Raw genomic sequence first — 16,492 nt, 5'->3', positions numbered from 1 at the left:
AAAGTGTATGGGCACCTTAAAGCTGCTTGAAAGCTGGTAGAAAGTGAACAGATGTGCCCCTACGACCTGCCTTGAAATCTATACTTTTAGGAAATGAGAAAAATGGAGGCAAATGCCGGATACAATTGACTTTTGTTTTCAGCATTGATTTTCTAAGCTAAGATGTTTTGCTCAGACTCTTAATGTTCTTAAAGTTTATTGGGACACTGTGTCTCCACCAGTGTTCTGGTCTTAGTGGTTTTTCATGAAGTATCCTTACCTCCGGCGTTGTTACTATTTCACACTTAGTGTTGCTTGCATTTCGGGCCTCTATATCATTACATATATTATCACTATACAAATCAAATCCCTAGAATCCTAGATAGAATGTAATAAGAACTTTTATATCAAATTCTGGGATTGAGCCAAATGTTTTATTACAGCTGACTCAAGTCAGAGTGCAGGACAACCTCTCGTGATAGAACTCCGCTGGGACATCCCAGGTAGCAGACATTAAAGAAATTATCAAAGACACTGCTGTATCATGAGTTGCTATTGATAGGGCCTTTGATGTCCACCGGTATAAGATAGTGGAGCTTGGCTGCAGGAGAACCTTAACTATAGCTGATTTCCTAAAATATCATGTACACTTAAAAAATCAAGGAGTCTTTAGATCTGGAAATGGCAAAATTTCAGTTCTGTGTATGAGAAAGCTTCGAAATGGGCAATCATCTTAGAATTGCTTCTTAAAAGAATGTATTCTCTGATACAATGAGTACATTGTCCAACAATGAAGAACGCTTTACAGTTGAGGGAAGAAGGAATGAAAGGATAGTTAGTTTATATTTTCACCAACCATCCAATGGCCTGTCTCTGAATATTTGGAAGGACAGAGATGTGAAGTGTCATTTGATCCCAATTTATACTTAAGTGTTGCATGATCTTCCTCTGTCTAAAAGCCGGAAGCTCCTATAGATACCATTTTGTGGTACATTTGGTATAGGTTAATACCCACTTAATAGTATATTAAATTAGAACGCCTAGCTAGACAACATACCAGTCTAGGTTAAGATTTGTTTCTCCAATTCGCATTGTTATAAAATGTTTCTTGGTTTCTCTTTAGTCTCTGCAGTTTATTTTTATTTTGTCTCTATACTTGTGCACTGTCTAGGTGGTTCTTCCTTAAAATTGCCTTTTGTGTACTCTCTTCTCTATCTACAGCCTGCCTGAGCTGTCCTCCAAGGATTCTATCAGCATCCACAATCTGAGCTGATGTGTAACCACTTCCCTCTCACTACTGCTATAACTAACACTGAAAGAAATAAAAATCCATCCGACCCAATGATCTGAATGGTAGGAATGGTAGGAAATTAAAACTATTGAGGAAGTTGATAAATTTTCAGGAAACAAATAACAATAGGAAAAAATCAGTGCAAAAAGTGTCTATCACCTAAAGGCTGGGTTCACACTACGTATATTTCAGTCAGTATTGTGGTCCTCATTTTGCAACCAAAACCAGGAGTGGATTGAATACACAGAAAGGATCTGTTCACACAATGTTGAAATTGAGTGGATGGCCGCCATTTAATGGCAAATATTTGCTGTTATTTTAAAACAACGGCTGTTATATTGAAATAATGGCTGTTATTTACCGTTATATGACGGCCATCCACTCAATTTCAACATTGTGTGGACAGAGCCTTTCTGTGTTTTTTTATCCACTCCTGGTTTTGGTTGCAATACTGACTGAAATATACTGACTGAAATATACGTAGTGTGAACCCAGCCAAAAGATCCATTTTACATCATTGCAGGTGAGCAAGCATACTGAAAACATTATAGATTCTGGGTTAATAGGATTTAACAAATGGCATAGATAGAATCCTTATAAGGAGCAGGATAAGGTCCACTAAAACCCAGAGTGTACAAGCATTACATTCATTCTGTGAATTTTAGTATAACTGGACACATTTCATTAAAGGGATATTCCAGAAAAAAAAACAAAAACACTTTTGAATCAACTGGTGCCACAAAGTGGCAGATATTTATAATTTATTTCTATTAAAAAATCTCCAGTCTTCCATGAATTATCAGCTGCTGTATATCCTGCGGGAAGCGGTGTATTCTTTCCAGTCTGGAGAGCAGGAAAGGTTTTTATGGGGAATTGCTACTGCTCTGGACAGTTCCTGTCACAGACAGAGGTGGCAGCAGAGAGTACTGTGTCAGACTGGAAATAATACACCACTTCCTGCAGGGCATACAGCAGCTGATAATTACTGGTAGACTGGAGATTTTTTAAATTGAAGTAAATAACAAACCTCTGGCACTTTCTGATGCCAGTTGATTTGAAAGAAAAACATTTTCACTGGAGTACCTCTTTAAATTGCTCCCTATTTCACTAAAGAGAGTCACTCATTAGACTCTAGTGTCAAAGCTTTATCAGCAGCATGGTTACAGTGTCCTATCAGTTATAGGCTATGTTCACACAACATCAAAAAAAGAGAAAATGTGTCCGCCTTTTCTATTCAAAAAGACAACCGTTATTGCTGCAATGTATTTGACTTCAATGCAACACATTGAAGTTAATGGAATGACGGACGTCCAATGTACACAGTGTATAAATAATGGCCTTTTCAATTAAAGACACACCCAAAGGCCAATCAGTCGACCTGAACTAAAACAATGTACCAACAGCCGTCATTGCACTGACTGCAGCCAAACAGCAAAATGACGAACATCATTTTGACCTCAAGATCACAGACATAATTTTTTCTTTTCAAAAACAGAGAAATAAACATTGTGTGAACATAGCCATACACAGAATCCTAAAGGTATGTATTTTTTCATGCATAAAATGCACCCCACCCTAACGGTGCCTACCCCTCTTCCCAGCATTGATCCCTGTACCACTCTTCATGCCCTGCGATAACAAAGTGTATTAGTTTTGCCCTGCCTCCCTTTATGAGTATGTTTTCATTACCGAAAAAAAATCTGTTTTACTACTTTCCTCAAACTTCTGTCAAACAGTGTAGATGTACTGTAGATGTAACAGCTGAGATTAACCATTCATAATAGCCTTTAGGTGACAGATCACTTTTCACCTAAAGCCATATACAGTACTTAATTTTTGTCTGTTTTACTTATAGACAGAATACAAGGATATTTGTATTGTTTACCTTAGCATGAATCTTCTCTCGAACATTTCCTACCTTACAACAATTTCTAGAAGGGTTACAGTTCATCAATACTACAGTATATTCTTTGCAATCACACTATTACATGTCATTCATTTACATTACAATTTGCTGAAGGGTCTTTGTATATTTCAGAATGGTGGGGGTCCCTGAATGGTAGAACCCTAGTACCTAATTGATAATTGTTACCTTCCTACTCCTTCTCAAATAACAGTTGAAAACAGTAATGCTAGAACTACCAGCAAAATAATGTGTGTAATGCTGCGTTTACACGGAACAATTATCGTGCGAATTTGCGCGATAACGATTGAATTCGAATGATAATCGTATGTGTAAACGCAGCGAACGATCAAGCGACGAGTGAGAAATCGTTCATTTTGATCTTACAACATGTTCGAGATAGGCTTAAGCGATCGCAAAACGATTTTTCCGTACGATATATCGTTCCGTCTAAACGCTGATTGTTCTAAAAAAAAAAAACATTGTTCTTTCGATATGGAATAGGATAGGATACTTGAAAGTCCCATGCACCTTAGGAAACAACAACTTACATCTTCTGACTCGAACACGTGACAGATCATCTTGTACTGCTTCTTTCCTTCCTGAGCACCTGGAGTAGTTTCTATACAATCCTGTGAAGCCGATCTTGGCATCCGACGTCTTGCCATCAAGACAACAATATTTCCAATGTCAGCAATGTATGAGATTGTCCTTAGTGCATGGTCCATCATTGTTTCCTGTTCATGGAAAATAAATAAGAAAAAAAGCTTACAATCTAATTTACACAAGTAAGCAGCAGCTCATTGCTTTAAAACTATAGTCTATAGTAGGCTGTAAAATAGAAAACTGTCGTTACAGAACAAAGATCTAGGGCTGATCTAGGGAGTCAACTTCTCAGCAAAAAAGGTTTTACCCCTTCGATATGTACTTAGATGGGTCCTCCAACACTTACAAATAAGGATTTTGTAAGGAGATCTCGGTGGCCACATTGTGGGTATGGTGGTAAATTTGTTTAAAAATGTTTCTCAGTACAAAAGGTAACCTTAAACCTTAAACACATATCCCTATACAGGATATCAGATTTTAGTTTTTGGAGATACTGGTTTGGAAAACAACACCAACAGCAGTAAGCAATGATTTACAAGGGGGGAGCACACTATTATAAAGCATATCTTTTAATATTACAAAACTTAAAATATACCCCAAAACACACAAAATGTGGTTCAACCAAACCTATAGAAGCCAATGGCAAATCACAGTGACCCTTTAGACATTAAAAACACATACGGACTTATAGCCACTCTGGTATAAAGTGCAAATGCAGGCTTGTAACCAGACCCCCAATGGTAAATGTACACCATACCCTCATTGGAAAAGGATAATCGAAAAGGTCTCACCAATAAGTCTTTAGCATAGATGGTGAACATAATATTGTTGGCAGTCAGATAGTTGGATAGAGAGGCTGCAGATCCATCTGTAAGGTCAGCCATGGACCATATAGGAACAGGATATCTACACGTATATTGTATAGTACAAAGTTTCAGTGTGGTCAGTGGGGAAATTATCAATGTTGAGACTGTAATTGTAGTTAGGACTGCTGTCCAAGAAACTGATATGTGCTAACTCTGTGATCTCTCTTTTAAAAAAGTATATAAAACCTTAATCAGGGGTTCTCTTTGAAGGAGGCGGCTTTCCTATTCTTACCCCTACTTGATCTTGGGGTTATTTTATGGGTAAATAGCTTGTTTATCTCTCTGACACAAACTATTTTTCCGACAAATGTTTACAAACAGATAATTTCATTCATAAATCAATGTATCAAAATTCCAGTAGGTAAGAGGTTTACAAACAAGGACAGAGCTGACTGTACCTTTAAATAGCTTGGAATTCCCCAGGGGTCAGTCCTGGGTCCCCTCCTCTTCTCCCTCTATACAGCCCCCATCGGACAGACCATCAGCAGGTTTGGTTTCCAATACCATCTTTATGCTGATGACACCCAGTTATACACTTCTTCCCGTGACGTCTCCCCTGCCTTCCTGCAAAATACTAGTGACTGCCTATCCGCTCTCTCTAACACTATGACCTCTCTGTTTCTCAAACTTAATCTCTCTAAAACTGAACTTCTTGTATTTCCTCCCTCTAACAAACCTAAACCCGACATCTCCCTCTCAGTCTGTGGTACTAGCATCACTCCTGTGCATCAGGCTCGATGTCTGGGGGTTTTGTTGGACTCCAATCTATCCTTTACTCCCTATAACCAAGCTCTTACACGCTCCTGTTATCTCCATCTCAAAAACATCTCCAGAATCCGCCCATTCCTCACCACTGACACTGCTCAGACTCTGACTGTCGCCCTGATCCACTCCCGTCTTGACTACTGTAACTCCCTACTAATCGGTCTTCCTCTGTCTAAGCTCTCCCCTCTCCAGTCTATCCTGAACGCAGCAGCCAGACTCATCTTCCTCTCCAGCCGCTATACCGATGTCTCTCCTCTGTGCCAGTCACTGCACTGGTTACCCATCAAATCCAGAATCCACTTCAAGCTCCTCACCCTCACCCATAAAGCTCTCCACAACTCTGCCCCTCCATACATCTCCTCCCTCATCTCCACCTACCATCCTTCCCGTGCTCTGCGCTCTGCAAATGATCTAACCTTAACATCTTCCATAATCAGAACCTCTCATTCCCGCCTCCAAGACTTCTCTCGTGCTGCACCAATTTTCTGGAATGCCCTACCCAAACACATCAGACTCATACCCAATATTCACAGTTTCAAGCGTGCCCTGAAGACTCATCTCTTCAGGCTCGCTTATAACGTTCCCTAAACTGTTTCCCCCTTCTGTTTCCCTTGCTCTATTTCTCTGACTGTTCCTGCACTTTATATGCTTACCTGCATCAGACATTGGCGTTGTTACTGGCTCATCCTGTAATTCTAATTATGTACAATGGCTGGACCATGGACAAATAAAGCACTTATGCCTGGTGTCTATGAAAATTAGTCTGTAAGCTCCAACGAGCAGGTCTCGTCTATACTCTGTATTTTGTATTTTTTGTTATTTTTATTAACTATGTACTTATTTATTCCAATTTAACTGCGTATTATGTACCTCTGTACTGTATGCATAGAAAAAAAAGCGCTGCGGAATCTGTTGGCGCTATACAAATAAATTTATTATTATTATTATTATTTCCCGAAAACGACATGTATATATTGGCTTTAGAGGGTTCTGATTACTAAATATTTAAGAATATGAAAACACCTCAGTCACTTTTTAGTAAACCTGTATACCTTACTTTACCTTATGTTTTGTTTTAATTCCTTCAGGTAAATTATATCAATCTGTACAAAATCCCTATGCAGCACATGGGCTTTCTGGAAATATGTAGAGGCACAGGCTTCTACATAACTATGGGCACATCGGAGATGACTGTATGCGCTAACTATGACTGCATGCGCTAGCATAAATTTCAGCTACAGCGTATGCCTGTGTGCATACATAAATTGTATTAAATTTGTTGCAGGGGGTGACCCACCCCCTTTATATTATGCTGTACCCTCTTATCTACCTACCTGGTGAGCCAGGTGCAAACCAGTCAAAAGACACAAATTTTTGTGTAAGCTAATGCAGTTGTTTTTTCATGCATTTTCATTTTTTTTTAGCATTTTAGACTTTATGCGTGACTTTTTTGTGGTTGAGGTGTTTTTGTGTGCTTAACTTTTTTTTTCCTCTGCCATCACATGACCTAGTTGCTGGACCGCAAAAGGTGACAAAAATGCCAGAAAAAAAAGTGCAATAGCAATGGCATTTTTGAGACAACTAAAACAATCCCATTGTAGTCTACGGTCAAAAAACATCATAGTTTGCCAAAAAAAACAAACACCCTCAGTATGCTGCATTTTGGAAAAACTGACAAAGAGCCTCAAAACACAAGAGTGGACAGAAAAACGCCACACCCAAAAAACTTCATGTGTGCAAGGCAGATCATACACTTGACCATTGACCTCCAGCTAACATCTGGCTGCTTACATTTTTGCAAGAAAACCCATGGCGTTTTATTGGCGTTTTTCCAAGATTTTAAGGCAGTGTGAAGTCAGTCTAATGGCCCTATTACACCAAGAGATTATCTGACAGATTTTTCTTAAGCCAAAGGCAGGAATGGATTTGAAAAGAGGAGAAATCTCAGTCTTTCCTTTATTACCTGTTTTCTGTATATAGTCCATTCCTGGCTTTGGCTCAAAAAATCTGTCAGATAATCTGCTGGTGTAATAGGGCCCTAAGTCTTGTCTTGAACTTTAGTTGAAGGGTAAAGTGAGATGAGCAGTACCTGCTGGGAGTTGTATTTCCACAGGCTTTATAGCCTCTATAGGTATGGTGGGCTCTAGACCAGTCGAAATTCTCATTAAAACTATAGAGTTATTTTAGCAGAGCTCAGTTTACTTTTTTACGCCTAAAAATGTGACACCTTTTTATTTATGTCAAGCTCTCTGAAAGTGTAGATGAGGAGATTATGCAGCTGTAAAACGTCCTATCTCTCTGATCCATGCAGGTAGCAGGTATAAATCACTGTGTTATCGCTCTGGCAGACACTACTGCTCTTATTTTCTCCGGGTTTGCTGACTGTGGCCTTCATGTCCCTTTGATGTGTACTGTTTCAGTATTAAGAGATGGCTAGAAAAATGCTATTCATGTGCTGGCAAATATGTAGAGATAATCTGACTATTGTATAGAGCCAATTGTATTTATTCAATTTAATGTGAAGAGATAAGCTGCATTATGAATGCCTGGGTGAAGGTAAAATACAGGATGGGAATGGTGACATTGTACCATGACAATGATAAGATATACTGAAGTAGACTTTTCCACAGAAAGTCAAATCCACTGTGAAAATGTACTGTAGTTGCACCTGTTTACTTAAAAACGTACCTAAAAATTGCAGCAATGAATAAGTTGAGATAAGTCTGCTTGTATAGTGGTGTTTTTTAGTTCTTGTATAATAGAATTATTCAATTACGGTCATAGCATATGAATGCATACCTGTATGTACCTGTGCACACCTGTCCTTATTTTGTCTTAGGCTGGGTTCACACTACGTATTTTCAGTCAGTATTATGGTCCTCATATTGCAACCAAAACCAGGAGTGGATTAAAAACACAGAAAGGATCTGTTCATACAATGTTGAAATTGAGTGGATGGCCGCCATATAACAGTAAATAACGGCCATTATTTCAATATAACAGCCGTTGTTTTAAAATAACAGCAAATATTTGCCATTAAATGGCGGCCATCCACTCAATTTCATCATTGTGTGAACAGATCCTTTCTGTGTTTTTAATCCACTACTGGTTTTGGTTGCAATACTGACTGAAATATACGTAGTGTGAACCCAGCCTTAGGCTATGTTCACACTACGTATATTTGAGGCTGTATGTTTGAGTCGTAGTGCCTGCCTTCTTCTTATTTGTTACTATTCGCTCATCTCTTTTGACTACGTTTTTTGTCTACATTAAAAAAACGCATCTGTTTTGAATCTTTTTTTTTTATAATGGAAGTCAAAGGAAAAATGGATCATAAGGAATGCACACAAATGCATCAGTTTTTAAGAAAAAAACAAAAAAAAAAGGATAGGAAAAATGTGGTGTGAACTCTGCCTTACCATCAAGATATTACAGCGATTTTGTGAAAATTTTCCCCCTGAGCCCCCCCCCCCACACACACACAGTGAATAGAGACAACTTTGGTCCTTTATCATTTAGTACAGGAGCTGATCGCTAAAGTTGCTAGTTGTAGGCACCCCGCTAATCACGGACTGATGACCTACCCTAAAGGGAGAGCCCCTTTAAATCAGGAATAAACTTTTGACTGTGATTTCTATGTTTTAACAGAATAAAAAGCAATTAGTTATTATGTTGAGCAAATAAAACTGCCGAATAGTCTACTGACAAAAAAGTACAAAACATGTTGGCTGAAACTACTTTCTTGAAAATTTTCTTCAGAATTATCAGCATGAATGTAACAACACTCACAAATATTTTAGCATTTTGATGTTTTCGTCTCCTTTAGTTTTGTGGATTTATGAAACGGCTCATGAAAAGACAATCCCTGGGGCATTAACGTCACAGAAATGGAATTTTATAAAGAGGTTCTTCAACTAGGCTGAGCTTAACATCAATCTACAAAACAATTTCATGGGGTGACAAAAGTAAAAACAAACAGCTATTCACCGTGGAAGGAATCCAATGTGCCTGTGTGCTTTTCATTGTTTTGATTGAGATACCATTTGGGAAAATCTGAAAGCTTCTGTCTGATAAGTAAAAGTATACAATTTTTCTGTCCCTGCCAATGTCAAGAAGTATTCTTCATCTGATGGTTTTGGAAAGCTTAAAAAAATGATGTTGCACAGATCTGTATCAATATGGTAATTTTTTTCTGTATTAAATATACAAGAAATACTAAACCAAGGGCACCCGAAAACAAATTCAAAGGATAGTTTTTATACTAATATTTTATTTGTAACTGAGCTCTGGCCACATTCAGCATTGGAATATAACACATGAATAAATGATTATATAATAGGTCAACACAAAACACAGAGGAAGATACAGTATACCAGGGGTCCTCAACTGGCGGACCGCGGTCCAAACCCGGCCAGCTGTCCGGACCCCTGGTCAGACCTCCTAACCGCCCCGGATCCGGTCCGTCCCGGGGCGGTTAGGAGGTCCCGCTCCCCACCGCACTGCCTCCCGCCCCATAGGCGTACTGTCCTTAGATGTCAGTACGCCTGTGGGGCTGGGGGCAGTGTCGGTCCGGCCCTCGGCTGATACGCGCTCTCTGGGGATGTCCCGGGGATTCCCCAGCAGAGCGCGCACCACAGACCTCAGTGTACGCTGCCGGCCTGTCCTTCCCGGAAGTGCAGGCCGGCGGCATACGCTGAGATCACTGATGCGCGCTCTGCTGGGGAATCCCCGGGACATCCCTACAGAGCGAGTATCAGCCGGGGGCCGGACCGATGGGAAGAGACGAAGACAGCCGCAGCGGGGAACGAGGTGCTAGGTGAGTTGTTTTTGTTATTTTTTTTTCTGTCTGGGGGGCATCTACAAGGGGAGAGCGCACAGGTGGACTATATACTACAGGGGGGACCTCACAGGGGGCTATATACTACTGAGGGGGCTATATACTACTGGGGGGAGTGCACAGGGGGCTATATACTACAGGGGGGACCTCACAGGGGGCTATATACTACTGAGGGGGCTATATACTACTGGGGGGAGCGCACAGGGGGCTATATACTACAGGGGGACCTCACAGGGGGCTATATACTACTGAGGGGGCTATATACTACTGGGGGGAGCGCACAGGGGGCTATATACTACAGGGGGGACCTCACAGGGAGCTATATACTACTGAGGGGGCTATATACTACTGGGGGGAGTGCACAGGGGGCTATATACTACAGGGGGGACCTCACAGGGGGCTATATACTACTGAGGGGGCTATATACTACTGGGGGGAGCGCACAGGGGGTTATATACTACTGGGGGGACCTCACAGGGGCTATATACTACAGGGGGAAAGCACAAGGGGGGCTATATACTACTGGGGGGGACCTCACAGGGGGCTATATACTACTGGGGGGAGAGCACAGGGGCGCTATATACTACTGGGGGGAGCTCACAGGGGGCTATATACTACAGGGGGACAGCGCACGGGGGGGCTATATACTACAGGGGGAGCTCACAGGGGGCTATATACTACAGGGGGGAGCTCACAGGGGGGCTATATACTACTTGGGGGGAGCTCACGGGGGCTATATACTACTGGGGGGAGCTCACAGGGGGCTATATGCTACAGGGGGAGAGCACAGGGGGGCTATATACTACTGGGGGGAGCTCACAGGGGGCTATATACTACTGGGGGACAGCACACGGGGCTATATACTACAGGGGGAGAGCGCACAGGGGGGCTATATACTACTGGGGGGAGCTCACAGGAGGCTATATTCTACAGGGGGAGAGCGCACGGGGAGGCAATATACTACTGGGGGGAGCTCACAGGGGGCTATATACTACAGGGGGAGAGCGCACAGGGGGGCTATATACTACTGGGGGAGCAACAGGGGGCTATATACTACTGAGGGAGAGCGCACAGGGGGGGCTATACACTACTGGGGGAGCAACAGGGGGGCTATATACTACCAGGGCAGTCACCCCCTTTGTACCTAATATCAAAGGGCTGGTGAGAGAGAAAAAAATGCCAGTTTTCCCGCTAATAAGCAGCAATTCTGTATATAAATAGTTGAACGTTTGTGACAAAGTAACAAAACACGTTTCCTACTGATGTTCAGCTCGGACCTTCACCTGACAATAGACCCCGGTAAGTGGACCTTCACTAAAAGTTGTTGAGTACCCCTGCAGTATACTATTCAGCTCATGATTCCAGATAACACTACATAACTACAATAGAGGGAGAAGCAGGTCTAAACCTACAGGAAACCCATCCTGCTCAATGATGTTATTCGTATTATTCCTGGGTCAGGATTCGGTAGTTGTCTAAAATTAATCCCCATCTTATACCATTATGTAACTTATACATCCAAAATTCAATGCCTATTATGTTTTCATTATTTATTATATCTTTATAGAGTTTTAACCTTTGTATTTCACATACAGATATCCAAACCCCCTTTTGGACATAGAGTTAACTGATATTCTGCCTGCTACAAGTCTCCGCTAGAGGCAGCTTTGCAGCTTACTGCACACTGTTATTATTGAGTTTAAAGTGTCACTGTTATTATGAAACTTATTATGAACTTTTGAGAAGTCAGAGAGACATGGCAAAAGTTTTGATTGGTCTGGGTCTGAGTTTTCACAATGTTGAGTGTATTCCTCTCCCGGCTCTCTGTCACGTGGTTCATAATGAAAAGTCTATGAGCCTGACTCTATTCACACAGAGCAGGGAAGGAACCACACTCATTCTCACGATCGTAATATCACTGTATTTCTGAAATGATGTACATAACTGCCTTATTGCATAGAAAGTTTGCATAAATCACACTCTTGTCGGCAGCCTGTGTCTGTTTAGTGGGGGGTTGGAAATGCTTGATGCATTACTGTACCTCCAATAACAGAATGCTGTATTAATATTAAATTGTTTTCATCTGACAGCCCATGCAAGCAATGATCTTAAAGTGTTGAGCAAGTAAAATAAACTTACATACAGTAAATACTACATTTTATTTAGTTAAAATCTGGCAGTTCCAAGAGAACAGATCAAGTTGGCCGATACAGTCTTTGCATGGATAAAGGGATGAGCGAACCGAACCGTAACGAACCAGATTTGTTACGAACTTTGCAAAAAGTTTGGTTCATCACCAAACTTTGAGAAAGTTTGTAACAAATCTGGTTAAAATAACAATAACAAATAAATTCACAGAATAGACCAGGATACAAGGGATTCTTACTCCTATAATCCCTTGTATCCTGGTTTTCTGTGAATATCAAGATGTGTGACGTCACCCCTGTTAGGGTGAGACCTTAAATTAGTCTCCTCAGATATACCTGGGTGCTGCCTAATTTGAAAAAATGTTATGTGACAGCTGCCTGTGAGTGTCAAGCAAGACACATGAAAGGAACTTCAGTGTCCAAGCTGATCTACTTTATTAAGTCAAAATCTCAGTTCATATCTTTACAATAAAGGTTAAAAAAAAAACAGTCACTAAAAAGTCCCATTTAAACACACACACAGATGCGATTGCGATTTTTTTCCTTGCTTTTTATGTGCAAATTTTCATATCATACATGTTGTAAACATTTTCACCTCTAGTGCAAAAAGTCGCTTGTAAACGGGGAAGAGATAAATAGATAAAAGTCCACGGCTCACATGGAGCTCATACGGTCCTCTCGGAGCTGGGTCTTGACGTCCGCGTTCACATGCTGCGACGTTTCGAGTGTGTTCACTCTTTTTCAAGCATGAACTGTGCAATCCCACCACCACATGAAATACAAGGGAAGTCTCGCGAGATCACTTCCACTATAATGAAATACAGACACATGGGATATCAACTTTACATAATCATTACATTTTGAAACATTTCGTGGTTCCCTAACTGTCTGGATCTCATTCTGACTAAAAACTTACAGAATAGTTGGAAATATTATAAGAACACATTAAAATTACATTGCTCGTTTAATCCCAGAGGGTTAAGTGTCTCCAGTGTCTGAATCCAATACACCTCTCTCTTTAGTAGTCTTAACTTAACCTCTTCGTCACTGGCGCCCTGTATCTCTTCTAAAATGGTCCATTTAAGTTCACTGACACTATGTCTGGACTCGGCAAAGTGTCTAGCCACACCGGTCTCACCATATTTACATGTAATAGCCCCCCCCCCCCATTAGCTGATGCTCTCCTGATCGCCGCACGATGTTCATTGAGTCTAATTTTCACTGTCCTCATAGTCTGCCCTACGTATGCCATCCCGCATACCTTTAAAGACCTTTAAAGGCATACCACGTGGTCGGTTTATTAGAGCCCGCCGCATATGTAGCAATGATGAAGAGTATTGCATTCATAAAGAGAAACTCATTTCTAGATATGCGGAGAGAGGCTACGATCCTATAGAATTAAGACAGACTGGTGACGAAGTGAGGAGAATAGAGAGAAAAGAACTATTTAAGGGTGGTAAGAAAAAGAAGAATGATGATTGTCCCATGTTTATCTCGACATATGATGCCCATTCCAGGATGGTTGAGAATGTGATCCGCCGCCATTGGAAAATGATGAAACGGGATAAGAAATATGGCCGGATCTTTGATAAACCTCCTAGGTTTGTGTACAGAAGAGGTAAGACCTTGGCCAATCATCTGGTTCGAGCCGACATGAAAAAACACAGGGTATCTAGACAGATGTTCCTGCGGACGGCGAAACAGGGGACGTTTCCATGTAGGAATTGTCAAAACTGTAGCTCCATTATACGGGGCAATGAGTTCCGACATCCTAGGAAGGGGACCCCTGTACCTTTAAAAGGGAGACATTCGTGTGACAGTAAAAAGGTCATTTACTTACTAAAGTGTCCCTGCGGGATGGCATACGTAGGGCAGACTATGAGGACAGTGAAAATTAGACTCAATGAACATCGTGCGGCGATCAGGAGAGCATCAGCTAATGGGGGGGCTATTACATGTAAATATGGTGAGACTGGTGTGGCTAGACACTTTGCCGAGTCCAGACATAGTGTCAGTGAACTTAAATGGACCATTTTAGAAGAGTTACAGGGCGCCAGTGACGAAGAGGTTAAGTTAAGACTACTAAAGAGAGAGGTGTATTGGATTCAGACACTGGAGACACTTAACCCTCTGGGATTAAACGAGCAATGTAATTTTAATGTGTTCTTATAATATTTCCAACTATTCTGTAAGTTTTTAGTCAGAATGAGATCCAGACAGTTAGGGAACCACGAAATGTTTCAAAATGTAATGATTATGTAAAGTTGATATCCCATGTGTCTGTATTTCATTATAGTGGAAGTGATCTCGCGAGACTTCCCTTGTATTTCATGTGGTGGTGGGATTGCACAGTTCATGCTTGAAAAAGAGTGAACACACTCGAAACGTCGCAGCATGTGAACGCGGACGTCAAGACCCAGCTCCGAGAGGACCGTATGAGCTCCATGTGAGCCGTGGACTTTTATCTATTTATCTCTTCCCCGTTTACAAGCGACTTTTTGCACTAGAGGTGAAAATGTTTACAACATGTATGATATGAAAATTTGCACATAAAAAGCAAGGAAAAAAAATCGCAATCGCATCTGTGTGTGTGTTTACATTGGACAATGTTACTGGGCTGGCAGGCCCCTGATCTACACGCACTTTAACTGGGGAAGTGGCAGTCTTTACTTATTTTCATTGTACTAAAAAGTCCCATCACTGTCCAAGAAATAAAAAGTCCCATCGGCTGTCTCATCACTGCACAGTTGTGTAGAAAAATGTTGGCGACTCATTGGGATTCTTGGTGTCCAAGACCGTGCACCCCAGTGCTGATGTCTGGTCCTTTAATTATGGGCAAGGGCAGTACCTGTCTGTTACTGCCCATTGGGTCAACATTCCTCCAGAAGACCACCAGTAAGTTAGCCCATTCTTGCCACTGTCACCTCACCGGTGCTTTAGGGGGCTAGTTCCGCAAAAGTTCTTCCTCCACCAGCTTGCAACCATTCACCGCTTTGATTGCAGTCCAACCTGCCCCGATGTCTTACCAACGATGTCAGGCCCGGCGCTCTCAGGCTGTCCTCCATTTTGTGAGCCTGGGTGAACGGAGCCACAGTGGGCAGGAGCTCCTCCGGACCATCAGGTAGGAGATATATGAATGGCTGACCCAAGGTCAACTAACGGTGGGAAGTGTTGTAGCCCACAAAGGGAGGAACATTGCCTCTGCAGTGCAGCAGGGAGGGCTGAGTCATACACCTTGTATGGCACATGTGATAAACCTCATAGTGCACAGGTTTCTCTGAACATGTCCTGCCAATTGTTGATCCCCTTTGAGGAAGCGACTCTGAGCAGGCATGACTATGGGATCAACATTATCCCACTCATCCGTGTTCTGGAAAGTGCGCTGAACAACATAATCAGCAAGGATTCCCAGGCCACCACTCCAAGGCTGAACATCCTCCTCCTCCGTCAATTGTCTGTTTTAAACCATACTGGCCGGGGTACAATCAGGTACTGCCTCCTCCTCCTCAAATAGTCTGTTCTCAAACATACTGGGCTGGGTGCAATCAAGTGGTGCCACCTCCTCCAATAGTCTCTTCTCAACCATACTGGGCTGTTTGCAATCAAGTACTACTGCCTCCTCCTCCTCCTGTCTGTTCTCAACCATACTGGGTCAAATACAGTACTATTACTGCTGCTGGTTCCACTGTCAAATGTCTGTTTTCTACCCTACTGGGTCCAAGAAACTTTGTGTCCTATGTCCCATGTAATTACTTACACCTTGGCAATTTTTTTTCACTATTTTTGCACTTTGATTTTTTCCACTTTTTTCATTGTAATTAAACGAAACTATACCCTATCAGACTTCCACTATAGTAGCTGCAATTATTCAACCGTTATAGCAAGGTTCGTTTTAGGTTCGGTTCGTACGAATCCGAACTTCACGAAAGTTTGCTGGATCGAACCGATCTGAACTTTTCAAAAGTTCGCTCATTCCTACATGGATACATTACACTGCTGTATTGTATAAGAGACAATAAAAGTTACTGAAGACACAAGCTGTATCCACCTCTGTCTAAATACACACACTCTGCCAGTATAACACAACCACATACATGG

The 16,492-nt window shown here is 41.6% G+C and overlaps 1 protein-coding gene across 3 annotated transcripts in view; it reads right to left on the bottom strand.

The window, feature by feature from the left end:
- Positions 1 to 16,492, bottom strand: part of APBA2 (amyloid beta precursor protein binding family A member 2) — a 302,541-nt gene that overhangs the window by 62,462 nt on the left and 223,587 nt on the right. For all 3 annotated transcript variants that reach the window (XM_069956545.1, XM_069956547.1, XM_069956548.1), the window contains one exon: positions 3,725 to 3,910. In XM_069956545.1, the coding sequence (XP_069812646.1) occupies positions 3,725 to 3,910 (186 nt within the window). The remainder of the gene's footprint in view (positions 1 to 3,724; positions 3,911 to 16,492) is intronic.

The sequence above is a fragment of the Dendropsophus ebraccatus genome, chromosome 1 (genome assembly GCF_027789765.1).
Source record: "Dendropsophus ebraccatus isolate aDenEbr1 chromosome 1, aDenEbr1.pat, whole genome shotgun sequence".
Lineage (NCBI taxonomy): Eukaryota > Metazoa > Chordata > Amphibia > Anura > Hylidae > Dendropsophus > Dendropsophus ebraccatus.
Note: the sequence above shows the minus strand (reverse complement) of the source record. Positions and strands in the feature narration are given on the sequence as shown.